Source organism: Mus caroli, chromosome 18, assembly GCF_900094665.2.
Source record: "Mus caroli chromosome 18, CAROLI_EIJ_v1.1, whole genome shotgun sequence".
NCBI classification, from domain to species: domain Eukaryota; kingdom Metazoa; phylum Chordata; class Mammalia; order Rodentia; family Muridae; genus Mus; species Mus caroli.
Genome location: NC_034587.1, coordinates 51,726,798 through 51,742,226, shown reverse-complemented (window position 1 = coordinate 51,742,226; position 15,429 = coordinate 51,726,798). Strand labels below are relative to the sequence as shown.

General features: G+C 43.8%; 1 protein-coding gene across 7 annotated transcripts in view; it reads left to right on the top strand.

Annotated features, from left to right (window-relative positions):
• The window catches only part of Znf608 (zinc finger protein 608), a 104,878-nt gene extending 93,117 nt beyond the window's left edge, over positions 1-11,761 (top strand). For all 7 annotated transcript variants that reach the window (XM_029471785.1, XM_029471783.1, XM_021150773.1 and 4 more), the window contains 6 exons: positions 57-2,511; positions 4,031-4,448; positions 5,031-5,203; positions 7,713-7,866; positions 9,917-9,998; positions 10,715-11,761. In XM_029471785.1, the coding sequence (XP_029327645.1) occupies positions 88-2,511; positions 4,031-4,448; positions 5,031-5,203; positions 7,713-7,866; positions 9,917-9,998; positions 10,715-10,721 (3,258 nt within the window). In that variant the 5' untranslated portion in view covers positions 57-87 and the 3' untranslated portion in view covers positions 10,722-11,761. The remainder of the gene's footprint in view (positions 1-56; positions 2,512-4,030; positions 4,449-5,030; positions 5,204-7,712; positions 7,867-9,916; positions 9,999-10,714) is intronic.
• The last annotated feature ends 3,668 nt before the right edge of the window (positions 11,762-15,429 follow it).

Genomic DNA, 15,429 nt, shown 5'->3' with positions numbered 1-15,429 from the left:
CTCCCTGGCTCTTTCGGAGATGCTTATTATGACCCACCTATTACTCGCTTCCCTAGGTTTTGCGAATCACCGACAAGTGACCTGGAGATGCGAGGGGGCCGGGGCAGAGGGAAGAGAGCGAGGTCTGCCGCGGCTGCCCCAGGCTCCGAGGTCAGCTTCACCGAGTCCAGAGGGCTGCAGAGCAAGAACAGAGGGGGAGCCAATGGGAAAGGGAGGCGTGGCAGCCTCAACGCCAGTGGACGAAGGACACCCCCAAACTGTGCTGCAGAGGACATAAAAGCCAGCCCTTCCTCAACCAACAAAAGGAAGAACAAGCCCCCAATGGAGTTGGATCTGAACTCGAGCTCTGAGGACAGTAAGCCCGGAAAGCGAGTGCGCACGAATTCCAGAAGCACCCCTACCACTCCTCAGGGGAAGCCAGAGACAACTTTTTTGGACCAAGGCTGCTCCTCTCCAGTGTTAATTGATTGTCCCCACCCAAACTGCAACAAAAAATACAAGCACATAAACGGCCTGAGGTACCACCAGGCACATGCGCACTTAGACCCGGAAAACAAACTAGAGTTCGAGCCGGATAGCGAGGACAAGATCTCAGACTGTGAGGAAGCCTTGAGCAACGTGGCCCTTGAATGCAACGAGTCAAGCACAAGTGTGTCATCATACGACCAGGCGAAAGCACCTGGGTCCCCCGGGGCTGGGAACCCCCCTGGGACACCCAAGGGAAAGAGAGAGCACGTGAGCAATGGCCCAGGTCCTATTATAGGTTCGAAAACTGGCAAGAATTCTGGCAAGAAGAGGGGCCTTAACAATGAACTGAACAACCTTCCTGTCATCTCCAACATGACGGCCGCTTTAGACATTTGTTCAGCCACAGACAGCAGTCTAACGGCGGAAATGCCCAAACTGGAAGCGGAAGGACTGATTGACAAGAAAAGTTTGGGGGATAAAGAAAAGGGCAAAAAAGCAAACAATTGCAAAATGGACAAAAACCTCTCCAAACTGAAAAGTGCCCGCCCCATTGCCCCCGCCCCTGCCCCTACGCCCCCACAGCTGATTGCTATACCGACTGCAGCCTTCACATCCACCACCACAGGGACCATACCTGGACTGCCCTCCCTCACGACCACTGTGGTCCAGGCTACACCAAAGAGCCCTCCATTGAAACCTATTCAACCAAAGCCCACAATTATGGGGGAGCCCATCACCGTGAACCCAGCTCTGGTGTCACTCAAAGACAGAAAGAAAAAGGAGAAGCGAAAGCTCAAGGACAAAGAAGGGAAAGAGACTGGAGGTCCCAAAATGGATGCTAAGCTGGGGAAGCTGGAGGAAGCCAAGGCAGCTAGCAAGGATTTGTCTGGGCATTTTTTAAAGGACCATCTCGGTAAGAGCGAAGGGCTGGCTAATGGGTTGTCAGAGTCTCAGGAGAGCCGCATGGCCAGCATCAAAGCCGAGGCCGATAAGGTTTACACGTTCACGGACAATGCCCCCAGCCCTTCCATCGGGAGTGCCTCACGCATGGAATGCAGTACCCTGGTGAATGGGCAAACACCCATGGCACCACTGCATGTGTTGACCCAGAATGGGGCTGAGAGCACAGCAGCTAAGACCAGCAGTCCAGCCTATTCGGACATATCAGATGCCGCAGATGATGGCGGTTCTGACAGCAGGTCAGAGGGCATGAGGTCAAAGGCCAGTTCCCCATCAGATACCTTTTCTAACAAAGATGGTGTTGTGAAAGGGCATCCTTCAACTTCAGCACAGCCATCTCAGCTGAAAGAGTCCCATTCTCCCTATTACCATGGCTATGAGCCTTACTATTCTCCGAGTTACATGCACCCTGGACAGGTTGGTGCCCCTGCAGCTGGGAATGGTGGGAGCACACAGGGCATGAAGATCAAGAAGGAGTCGGAGGAAGATGCAGAGAAGAAAGACAAGGCGGAACAGTTGGAGTCCAAGAAAGTAGACCATACTTCTGCACCCCTGCAGCCTCAGCACCAGTCAGTCATCACCCAGAGACACCCTGCCCTGGCTCAGTCACTTTATTACGGCCAGTATGCCTACGGGCTCTATATGGACCAGAAATCTCTGATGGCTACCAGCCCTGCCTACAGACAGCAGTATGAGAAGTACTATGAGGACCAGAGGCTGGCAGAGCAGAAAATGGCCCAGAGTGGGAGAGGAGACTGTGAAAGAAAGGCTGAACTTCCCTTGAAAGAACTGGGCAAGGAAGACAATAAGCAGAAAAACATGCCATCAGCCACTATCTCAAAAGCTCCCTCTACCCCGGAGCCTAACAAAAACCATTCTAAACTAGGGCCATCAGTGCCTAATAAAACTGATGAGACAGGTAAATCACAGCTTCTCTCCAGTCACCAGCAGCAGCTTCAGGCCGACAGCTTCAAAGCTAAGCAGATGGAAAACCACCAGCTTATTAAGGAGGCTGTAGAAATGAAGTCTGTCATGGACTCTATGAAGCAGACAGGTGTAGACCCAACCTCGAGATTTAAACAAGTAAGATTGTGGAGTGTGGCCCCCGACAGACAGGGAGCAGTCTGAGTTGTGCACATGTCTTGGGCTTGATCTTGCTAGACATCTAAGCACTGGGAGGAAACCGTCGTCAGGGGGTTTCCCTCTTCCCTTGAGAAATATGATCCTTGGGAGTTCCTGTACAACTCTAAAATGTACATTACTCACTGAGGCCATGGTGTGTAGCTAAGAGATCTCTGGGCATGTGCCCTGCAGCTGTGTGTTACCTAAGAGTAATTCTGAGGAGGACTCTTGATTTCTTCATGAGCCAAAGATGAAGGCATTTCACTAAAGGGACTCAGAAGTCTCTCAAATTCTGAGATTTCATGTCCTGTCTCTGAAACACTTGGAGATATATATATATATATATATATATATATATATATATATATATATCTTTTAAGATTTTTAAACCCAGGTCACTGAGTTCCTACTTCCCATTCATCATTTAATCTAACGAAGTTTGAGCACCTGGTGTCTCTTACAAAGAGGTCTGAGATGTCTGGGTTTCTGGTTTATGTTCTGTTTGGGACCCAAAGTAGAACTCTTGAGCTGTGGTTTTATAGGGAGTCAGGAGCTGGAGGTGACAGTTCCCAGGACAGTTCCTCCACCCAGGCTGAGTACACTTGAAGTGCAGTCACCATAAAACCAGACACATAGCTAGTTCTGCCACCTTCACTCCCTGCTGGTATTCCCCAGCACCAACACCCCAACTTTACTACACCCCGTGTTTGCCCCCTAGTGAGTCAGAGCAAGAGTTCTTAACTGCTATGTTTCTGGCCAGTGTTGGGATTGAGGGCCAACTTCAAATCCTCAGTCAAGACCTGAACCCTAGGTGGAGTTACACCGTGAGTGGGCCGAGTCATGAAGAGGGTTTCAAGCTTCAGTCCCGTGCCTGCCATAGCTCTAAATCAGCTGTTGTCTTCCAGGGTTACCGGAGAACAAGGCAATTTAAAAGGCCCATGAATGGGTTTGCTTTCTAATAAGTAAACCATAATACATGCCATTGGCTTGATATTTGGGGTTTTGATTCAAGATGTTAACATATTAATGAGACTCGAGACAGCATAGTGAGATCCTCAGCTGTAGTCAGTGAAGAAAATGTGTTAGGAAGCCAAGAGTTTATTTTTGCCTAATTGGTGTTAATAACTGTAATAATTGCTTAAAATTTTTACCGTTAGCTTGAGGTAGAGTTTTTGAAATCCCCCTTACCTGTGTGAGATGACAAAAAGGAAAGCATAGACTGAATTAAATATCTCTGAGGATGTTATTATCTAAGGCCTTTCAACCCAGCTGCCGTGTGACCTTGATGTTGGCAGAACTGTAAAAGCATTGGTTTAGCTTGTGGTACAAGGACTAATGCTAACACCTACCTCAAACATTTTTTTTTCCTTTCAGAGTAGGCTGAACAGCACATGTTCGCTTCGAATGAAATAACATGTAAATTAACGGGTTTGCTTTGCAGAGGATGACATTTTAAGACAGATCTTTATTTTCAAACCAGGATCCAGAGTCAAGGACATGGCACCATTATGTATACCAGCCCAAGTACCTGGACCAACAAAAGCCAGAAGAACTTGACAGAGAAAAGAAATTGAAAGAGGACAGTCCAAGGAAGACTCCTAACAAAGAGAGTGGCGTGTCCAGTCTTCCCGTGTCATTAACAAACATCAAAGAGGAGCCCAAAGAGGGCAAGCGTCCTGATTCTCAGTCGGTGGAGGACAGCAAGCTAAAGAATGATGATCGGAAGACACCCGTGAACTGGAAGGACTCTCGGGGCACACGAGTGGCCGTGTCCTCACCCATGAGTCAGCACCAGTCCTACATACAGTACTTGCATGCTTATCCTTACCCACAGATGTACGACCCCAGCCACCCTGCATACCGCGCTGTCTCTCCTGTCTTAATGCACAGTTACCCTGGTACGTGTTATGGGTTCTAACTACATTGGTGGGAAGAGGCTGTGTTCAAATGATAGCTACTAACAGCTGGAGATGAATTAGAAGCTTCACAGATGACTTTTGGTTTGGCTTGTTTTTAAGGCTGCTTAGAGTGCCAAAGAGGAAACTGATTTAATGAGAGATTTTTATATTTTGTAATGAAATGTCAAGAGTCCTCGGGCTCTAGCCTCCATACCTTCTGATGGCTTACTCTAGATGTTTCGACTGACAGATACTTTATTGCCTGTGGAAATATTCTAAGCACTTACTGTCATAATCATTATAGTTACTGTTTCTTTCACTTAAGCGGACACATAAATGGATGAAGTAGCTATAAGCTCAATTCTGTTTACATCCTCCGTTCATCACGATGAATTAACCAGAGAAGAAAAAAACTAGATACAGATAAATAATCATATAGCCCATTCTTAATGTAACCCCTTATTTTAGGATGTCTGATTTGTACCCCCCCCCCAAAAATCACATGTTCCAGCTGATTTTTTGTTGTTGTTGTTTTTAAGATGTATCCTGTAACATGATGTGACATTTGTTGTTTATCTGCAGGGGCCTATCTCTCTCCAGGATTTCATTATCCTGTTTATGGAAAGATGTCTGGGAGAGAAGAGGCAGAGAAAGTCAATACCAGTCCCAGCATCAACACAAAAACAGGCAGCGAAGCCAAAGCCCTGGACCTACTCCAACATCACGCCAACCAATACCGCAGCAAGTCCCCTGCTGTAAGCCTCCTTTTGTTGGTAGTTAAAAGGCCATGTTTGGTGGGGGAAGGGAGACAAGAAACAGAACAGTCTTGAAAGAGAAATGGTTTAGAAACCCAGCTGGGATTTCAGGATGCTGTTCTATTCCAATACATAAAGAATGGAATGTTGAAATATAAGATGTGGTCACACAGGAGCGGAAAAAAATGTCATTGAAGCCTTTGTGGGAACTGGGAGATTTTCTGTTGCAAAACTGTCGTGTTCTTTGCCTACCCAGGAAGAGATGTGTTAGGGAGAAATTTAAAGTTATAGTGACTTGTACAAAATGGTGTAAATGTTAAAACATTAGGAAAGGAAATGCTGGAAGTTTAGTTGATACCACCCTTGTTACTAAGCAGTTTAGAGGCCACAAACTTTTAACCTATTTGACAAGTTGAACTTTTGCTAAATGCCTTCTTAAGGATGGGGGTGTAGCTCGGTGGTAGGATGCTTGCCTGTCATGTGCCAAGGCAACATCCTAGCCTGAAAAAGAAACATCAATGAAGACACAAATGAAAACAAAACAAAACAAATCCAAACAAACCTAAAATACGTTTTCTTCAGAAACAACTTTCAAAAATTGACTTTTTTTTTTCACAAATGGAAAGGCTTGCTTCCTTTTAAGACAGTAGACAGTAGCAAATGTAGTCAGCAATTATGTGACAATGGTTGATGGAAAAATGAATTCACCCAAGACAGTCCAGCTAGCTTCTCATGAGGTGACCAGACAGATGTCACCCCTGTCCCCTGTGCTCGCCTAACCACAGTAGACACTCGAGTTTCAGATCCTTCTGATGACCGTGGTATTCACATGTTCTATACTGAAGAAGCTCGTGTGAAGCAATGCTGAGGGTTCATGACACACCATTACTTTATACAGACACTCGAGCCTGAATTGCATGGCATAGGAGTAAAGGCTGCATCTGCTGCCTGCTGGCCTTGACGCATTATCCTGTCCTCATCGTTCCACAGGAGGGTTACAAGAAATTTTTCTCTGTGAAAGACTCACTCCCAGAGAAGTGACAACTGCTAGTCCTAAATACTGCTTATAAAGAGACCAAAGAAAAGCCATAGCTCCTGGGTAGAAAAGAAAAGGGGGTGAGATGAATAAGATGGGGCGTCCACAAGGCGAACATAACCACTACCAAGAAACTAGAAAAGGTGATCGATCCCCGCCCGATCCTTTTTCTGTAAGTTCTCCTTTCAGTGCACACACAGACGTTGTTCCACTGAGAACCTGCCATGGGAAAGGATAGCTAGGTTCTAAAAGGGAGAAATGTGTTTGAGAAACACTGTCCTTAATCCTCTCAGATGTGGAAGGTGTGGAATTTGTGGTGACTTTTCAGAATTGAATAATCTGGACTGTGGGCAGGGCAGTGCTTTCCTGCTGATTCTGCCCACCCTTGGTTCCTGAACCTCTCGGCTCTCAAAATCTGAAGTTACTCACTTTATAAAGTGATGACACAGATTTTGCCTATCAACCTACATTCATCTTTGTATTTTTAGTCATCCCCAGATTACCTCCAAGAATCTACTACAACAAAAGCATCATCTGAGAGTTCTCATACTGCACTGTTTAGGGGATAATGGCAATGAAACCAGGCTTAAGACTCTTAGTGTGCCAGTTTCCTTCAGAAAACTGTTCATCCAGGCTAGCTAAGTCACACAAGTGGGGCTCATGCATACAGTCAGGAGAATTATAAAGTGATTAAACTATGTGTGCAGCATAAATACTGTATATTATTGCATGAATTTGGGTGTGGATCTTTGTAAGAACACAATGAATTCTTTGTTGGGTTTTGATCTTTGAGACATTTTTTTTTTCTCAGTATAGCTCTGGAACTCACTTTGTAGATCAGGCTGGCCTCTGTCTCAGAGATCCTCTGCCTCTGCCTCTGCCTCTGCCTCTGCCTCTGCCTCTGCCTCTGCCTCTGCCTCTGCCTCTGCCTCTGCCTCTGNCCTCTGCCTCTGCCTCTGCCTCTGCCTCTGCCTCTGCCTCTGCCTCTGCCTCTGCCTCTGCCTCTGCCTCTGCCTCTGCCTCTGCCTCTGCCTCTAGGATTAAACCATGCCTGACCACAATAAATACTTTTTAAAAAAAATCATGAGATAAATTTCCTTCACAAAGTATAAAGGTATAATTAGAAAACTTAACCTTTAAAAATAGTCTTAGAAAATCCTTTTAAAATTTCATTAAAAAATGTTTCTGAAAGTCACCAAATGGTTTCTAAATAGCCATTTTGAGTAGTGAATCTTGAGAAAATTTTTAGGAAATATTTACAGAAAATATTGGTGCCATTTAGATGACTTTGGGAGGTCCTCTATTGTTAAATCAAATGCCTATCTTTTGAAGTTTTCTTCCATTGGTATAGGATTTTAAGTCTGTATCTACTCAATGACCTGAATGAAATAGTATGGATAGACAGCAAAAGAGGTTTTGGTATTTCTGATGTTTGTATGTCAGCACCTTAAAGGAGAGCATTTCTCTTTTCAGCCTGTGGAGAAGGCTTCCACGGAGCGAGAACGGGAAGCAGAGCGGGAACGGGATCGCCACTCCCCCTTCAGCCAGCGGCACCTGCACACACACCACCACACCCATGTTGGCATGGGCTACCCTCTCATCCCTGGTCAATACGACCCTTTTCAAGGTCAGCAATCTCACCACATTGGTACAATTCTGTTTTGGTCAACAGTTGCTATGACTGACTGTCAGTATTTAAAAATTAAAATACTGCACTCGGACTAACACTAGTGGTAGAGGTGATTCCTAACAGTTATTTCCTAGTGTTCCGGGAAGACACAACTAAGGCTGTTTGTATTCTACTGAGACAGAAAGTGGCTACCACTTAATAATTGTCACTGGGAGATGTTATCTCACAGACTGAGGGTGGTAGCTGGTGTCTAGGGTACCATATAACACCCTGAAGATCAGATAGCTACTTCAGGGGATATTGTAGGAAAAACAGAGCCATGGTTGGTGGCTTTGGTGAGATCACTTGCTCTGATACCTCTACTCCTTTTAAGTTGCCTCTTCCCCATGCGAGTAACCAGCATGGTCAAGCCTAACATTTCATAACTCACCTGAAACCTGCTTCTCATCCTTTCACTGATGTAACACTTTCACTAAAGCTGAAGAGAGACCTTAGTCATAATGCGCAAGGCAATCACACCTTACCTGTCCCCATTTCTATTACCTCAGACCCTTCTTTATTAGCTATCTTTATTTTGTCACAGTTTTGAAAGTTATAGCTGGAGAGCCTGGTGCAGATTATACTGAGCCCTTTCTGGTGAGGACTTTCTTAATAGCATCGGGGAGGGGCTTCCTACTATCTTTGTTCAGAGCACACGGCAGAGTTCTGGAATCAGTTCCTACAAGAACATTAAGCCTGTAAGATCAAAATGAGCCCTCATTTTACTTTAACTACTTCTGCATAAGCTCCTGAGTCCAAACGCACTCAAATTGAGAATTTGAGCCTCAACATGGGATCTTAGAAGGATCTGGGGCAATTCAGCCATAGCCTTAGCCAACGAACTTAGCAAGACAATGTTGGAAAATGCTTCCAAATGCAGGAAATGTAAAGGAAGTGGACTTTTTTTTTTTAATTCATTCCTTACTTGATGCTAAGATAGATAGGTAGGTAGATAGATCAATAGATAGATAGGCAGGTGAATAGATAGATCTCCCAAATCACCAAGTGTGAAGAGAACAAGAGAAGGACATGCATTCTATTCTAACACATCACAGATGTAAAGATGGTTTATTTGAGCAGAATAAGTATGTCTTTCTTTCTTTTTTTTTTAATGCTACTGTAATGTCTCAAATTATCTCTGGAAAAAAATGTCTGAGATTGGCCTTGAACTGTACCTCCGGAATTATTGGCATGTGCTCCCATGTCAATTTTCCTGAACAATTTTCTATGGGACTCAAATACTTTTTTATGTGTGACTGTTCAGGTCTCTGCTCCCTTATTAGCCTTACAGATTAAGACCATTGTTCTTTTTTGTTTGTTTGTTTGTTTGTTTTTTTGTTTTTTTCGAGACAGGGTTTCTCTGTGTAGCCCTGGCTGTCCTGGCACTCACTTTGTAGACCAGGCTGGCCTCGTACTCAGAAATCCTCCTGCCTCTGCCTCCCGAGTGCTGGGATTAAAGGCGTGCGCCACCACGCCCGGCTAAGACCATTGTTCTAAGACCATGTAGACTTAAAGGGCAGGCTTGTTTGTTTGTTTATTTAAATTTGATAGCTTTATATCATGTACTTTAATGGAATGCATCATATTTAAGTCAGTGGAGAAAACTGTTACAGTGATAAAAGTCATCATACAAGTTTTCTAAAGCAAGTAGCATGTTGCTTCTCAGTTCGCTGTGACTTCTGCTTCCTGTGGCTAGCTGGGCGGTACCTGTTATTTGTCTTGAGTTTCCTATTCAGGAATACATGCAAACTCCTTAGCACCAGGCAGAGCCAGGAAGATAGAAGGCTGCTATCCTCTGAGTAGCTATTAAAAAAGCCACCAAGAACTCAGTAACGGAATAGATATGGGCTACCCCGAGTGGTTTGTCATCTGTCATTGCGGCATGAAACATTTCATGTGTGTGTTTGGCAAAGGACAAATGATTGCTAGTGGTTCTGTGCCCTTGACCACTGGGCCTGTGTCCACTCTTCTCCAATGTCATGGAAACCCTGTGTTTTCCTCCCACTAGGTTTGACCTCTGCTGCCCTAGTTGCCTCCCAGCAGGTGGCTGCCCAGGCATCTGCTTCTGGAATGTTTCCTGCACAGAGAAGGTAAATATTCCTGACACCTGGAATTAGTTTTCTGGCAGAGATGGGCTAATGGTATTCACGGAAGAGAATATAGGCTTTGCAGATGAGAAACTTGGCACCTGAGTTTCATTTTACTGTAATGAATGAACATGCTATGACAAGATGTTTCACACGGGACTTTGATTCCATGATCCTCATTCTATAAATGTGATGTACATCTGTAAAGAAATGTGAGGGGTTTTTTGTTTTGTTTTTTGTTTTTAAGTCTAAGACAAGGGTAATTGTCCTTAGATTAAGAAAAGGCCAAGCCTACACTTTTGTTAACATATTCATGGGGTAGTTCAGTGTTTTAGCATTTGACCAGAATGCCTAAGGTCCTAGGTTCTAGTCTTAGTTCTATCAAATAAAATATCAGGATACAAAGCCTTTCATTTTATTATACTTAAAATTAACATTGCACATGGGAAAATGAGTTACCATAATGCTAAAGGGAACCTTGGTTTCTCTTGTGTTCTAAGTTACCCTGCAAGCTGTCCTGAGAAGAAAAATAAATTTTAAAAAAATCAGATTATCAATATAAAATTAACACTCCCTAAAAATGTAGCTTACCACTTTGTGATTCTTCATTTCCCTGGGAATCCCAGGGAGGAAGCAGAACTCTCAGGCTCACTGTTTTTTATGTAGTTCCTGCCCACTGTTGACAGAACCGGTTGCTAAGGTGTGCTCTTCTTTTGCAGAGAATAACAGAATCGGAAGTGTCCGGTGCCATGTGACTGGATCACGTGGGGAAGCGCTTTATATAGACATCAGTTCCATGGTGTTAATTTGAAATGCCTTAATGGCAGGCAAAAAACCAGTCATTTCATTTTGTAAATTACAGATTTTATCACAGAGTAACAAATGTTGCTGTAATTAAACTTCTGTTTTATATATATGTATATATATACGTATACATATCTGTATATATACATATATATATATATACATATATATATATATATATATTCTTTACTTTTTTGTAACAGTAACCAGGCTCGCACACACAGGGTCTGCTGCCAAGTTGCAAACCACTCAGTAAAGGAAATTAAAAAAGAAAAAAAAATGTATTTGTCATGTTGAAAGTGTTAGCCATAACAGGCTGCTTACATTCTTTTCCTTTTAAATTGTAAATAAATAATGTTCTGTATCAGTGTGCCTGAACCTTGCATATCCTTCATCTCTCTCCCATAAAACCCCTCAGAAAGGCCAACTGTGATGATGACACTTGGTACAATTTAGATGTCTAATTGGTGGCTCCTCTTAAAGATGCATCAGTGTAAAAAATGTCCCCGTGGTCACTCTTTGTACTTGTTTATTGTGGAAATAAATACTTTTGGAAGGCATGGGGTTGCCAGAACCACAAAAACTGTGTTGTATATATAATGTAAAAATTAAGATGGGGAAATAATGAGCATCTGTGAATAATGAGGTGTCATTTTTTTTTTGATAATCTTGAATGGCAGATAACCCAATAGCCTGCATACCAGAGACATCTGCGATCTCTCTCTTACTTGAATAGCCCTGCAGTCTTTTTTTTTTTTTTTCCTTTTTTTTCTTTAATGTTTACAATTACCCAGTTTTAGAAGAGAAGGATTTTAACGCCATTGCCTGGTTACTTGTTTTATGCTGTAATCTAGTTTATTTTATGTAAAATGTATATTGAATGCTTTCCTTTTTATACCTGCCTTAAATAATTTGGCAATCAGAATTAAAAAGGTTTTGTTTTGTTTTTTTTTTAAATAATGGTTTCTTGTGTGTCTGATGTTACTTCTCGCTGGCTGGGAGTGAGTCTAACTTTTAGAGGAGAATTTCTTCATACTATGGACACATAATGCAACAATACACAGAAACTAACTTTTCATACATGATAAAATGATATAACAACTAAACACTGAGTTCAATTCTATAAATATGAGCAGAACTACATGACTACTCTAAACATGGACACATAGCATCCCAACAGTATGCTAAACATGCAATCTTGTGTGTGTGTGTGTGTGTGTGTGTTGGTTTATTTCTTAAAACTTGCTCTCTTTATATCATCCCAGCTATCATCTCATAGAGATCCTCCTGCCTCTCTCCCTTCCCAAATGTTCATGTTAAAGCCATGTATCACCATGCCTGGCCTAAACATCTAAGTCTTGTGACATGTGGACAGTAGACAGAACATATAAAATACGTAGCTAAGCAAGGTGTGGTGGCAACACCTTTAATCCCAGCACTCAGGAGGTGGAGGCAGATGAATCTCTGTGAGTTCAAGGCCAGCCTACAGTCTACATATTTGAGGTATATATAGCAGCCCCAAGGTAAAACAGAGAAACCCTGTCTTGGGGGGAAAAAAAAACCCAAACCAAAATAAAAGGATTAAAAAGTCAGCAAGTTGTCACTGACATATATAGATATTTCATGTCCAATTTCACCTTTTCTCGGCTCTTCTTTCTGCCTATTGAGCCCCCCCCCCAAACACACACACACACTATCCTAAGCTGGGATGTATATCAATGAACAAAGCAGACAGAAAGTCCCATTCTCATGGAGCTTGTATCTCCCAGTAGACAGTGCAAACATACAATGAAGTCCATGCACATAGTAGGTTGTTTGATAGGATGAGTGGGGACACGTTGAGGATTTGTGGGAGTTTATAAGGCTACTCAGTCTGGGACAATGTCACTAACTTGCTGAGAAGGGGGTTCATGTGAATTTGAGGGGTGGAGGTGGGTCAAAGCACCACAGTGAAATGGGAAAGCTGGTGCAGAATCCCTCCACTGGGGATTCACTTTGGATTGGTTAAATTTTTTTTGGATTGGTGCTGGGGCCCAACACTCACCCCACCCCCACCCCCTCTGCCTGGCAGATGCTCTGTCCCTGAGCTGCACACCCCAGCCCTGGAACTTGCTCAGCTTCACAACTCATCCCAATCTGGAGTCTCTATGGCTTCCCTCCAATCACCAAAGACAGGTCTACCAGCTCACTAAGAAGTGCTCTCACGTGGGTACCTTTGTTTAGCTCGCCTACTGCTTCCCAGAATTCTGGCCCAGTAGAGAAATGCTCCCTCTGCTTTGGCAAGACTAAAGCGGCATGCTCCTGTTGAGGGCTGAGCAATATTATGGGTTCCTGAAGACTTTCCAATTTACAATTAGGCACATTTTACAAATAATATACAGGAGGACAGGCTTCCCATTCAGTGGTAAAATCCTGAATGTACACTTATCACATGTCAGGCTTCTCATCAATCCAACTCAGGTGGCTGAATAGACAGATTATAAATATGCACATTAGACCATACTTAATTCTCCTTTTGCTGAGAATGAGCGTGCTGATAAAGATGGAGAGATGCATGACCAAAACCACAAGGCCACGTGAGTAGCCTCCCTCTGCCCTAGGCTTTCGCTTATTCGTGACTGGTTTACAGTGATCACAAAATGGAATTTTCTTTGCCCCCCCCCCCTTTACAGTTATGATTGCTGTCTATCCCCAGGTCATGAAGTGCCGAAGGCCAGAGCTCATTGATATCGTGTATACCATTTCTCTGGCTGAGTCTACGTTCAGTACTGAATGGTAAATTAAAGATTCCCCAAAGACAACCATACTTGGCTCCATTATATTACTATGATGAATCTGTCATTAATATGCTTCTAATTGTTTTACTTTTATAGACATAAAATCAGTCCCCTTAGTGACTAATAATAGGGTTTATTGATTTTACTAAACATTATTCATTCCAGGCCTGCACATATCAGCTTGTCCGGAATATAGGCAAAAAGCCTGCAGTGCCAGCAGAGTGCAAATTAACTTCATGGAGAAATGGGGATGGAGAGCTGTTTACAGCTGCAGCCCCATTGAATGCCGAATATTAAAAACAAGGCTCTATATAGAACCATTTATTTCTAGGTTAGATTCTCAGATGGCTTTTTTATGGAAACTTGCCATTGATGTTCAGCCCAGGTCATTAACACATGCAGAGTGAAAAGACTGGCCTTTTCCATTCGCACTGGCTCTGACCCCTACTTCAAGCGGTTGCAGCCCAAGGCTCTCTGAATGACCCGAATGAATAGCTCTGATTGAGACCGGGATGAAACAGCCGTTTAATGATAATTACTGGTCAGTCCAGTCTCTCTCTGACTCTGAAAAAGAAACAAGACAGGCAAAGCCATTTATGATTGTTTGTGTCACTAACCACAGTCATTTTCTCCCCTCTTCCCACAGCCCTCTGAGTCATAAATGCTGTTTTCTCTCAGTTAACTTACCGGAGAGAAAACAAAGTGAGGCCCTGCAAGCTGACCATTAGCCAGGCCTCAGCCATGAATTCCCTTTCAGTTCTGTAAACAAACCCTATGTAAGCCTGGGGTGGTTGTCGGCTTCAACACTGCTGACTTTTGGGAGCCAGTAGCGTTGCCCAGTACTCAGGCAAACTGAACTCTGAGTTAAAAGAAAGATGGCCATGGAGGGCTACACAGAGAAACCCCATGTCTGGGGCAAGGAGATGCAAAACAACCATGGCGCAATGAAGGAGAAGGGCCCTGCCCCGAAATATTCAGTTGTGGGGATGGAGGATAGGGGAAACCTTTAGAAAGTCCCAGAGACCTGGGATGTGAGGCTCCTGGGGCGCAATGAAGACTACCTTAGCTGAAATGGTCAACAGAGGGGAGATAGAAACTGAAGAGACCACCTGCAGTAAGTAGATAGACATGGCCCCCATTTGAGGCATGTGGTCATCAAAATTTTTGACCCAGAATTATTTCTACCTAAAAGAAATGCAGGGACTAAAATGGAGCAGAGATTGAAGGAAAGGCCATCCAGTGGCCAGCCCAATTTGGGATCCATTCCATGGGTGGGCTCCAAACCCTGACACCGATGCTATGCTGTGCTTGCAAACAGGAGCTGTCCTCTGAGAAGCTCTGCCACCAGCTGACTGAGACAGATGCAGATACGTATAGCCAAGCATTGGACTGAGGTCAGGGACCGTTAGAGTTAAGGGAAAGATTGAAGGAGCTGAAGGGGATGGCAACCCCATAGGAAGACCAACAGTATCAACTAATCCTGACTTCTGGGAGCTCCCAGAGACTAAGCCACCAACCAAAGAGCATACATGGACCAGTCTGTGGCCCCTGGCACATATGTAGCAGAGCATTGCCTTGTCTGGCCTCAGTGGAAGAGGTTACACTTAATCCTATAGAGACTTGATGTCCCAGGGAATGAGAATGCAAGGGAGGATGGTGAGGTAAGAGTGGGTGGGTAGGTGAGGGAGCACCTTCTCAGAGGCACTGGTGGAATGGGGTGAAGAGCTCTTGGAGGGGGGACCTGGGCGAGGGGCGATATTTGGAATATAAATAAATAAAACCAACCCCACCACACACACACAAACAAACAAAAATACTGAATGGGAGATAACTTCTAAACTTTTACATAAAGA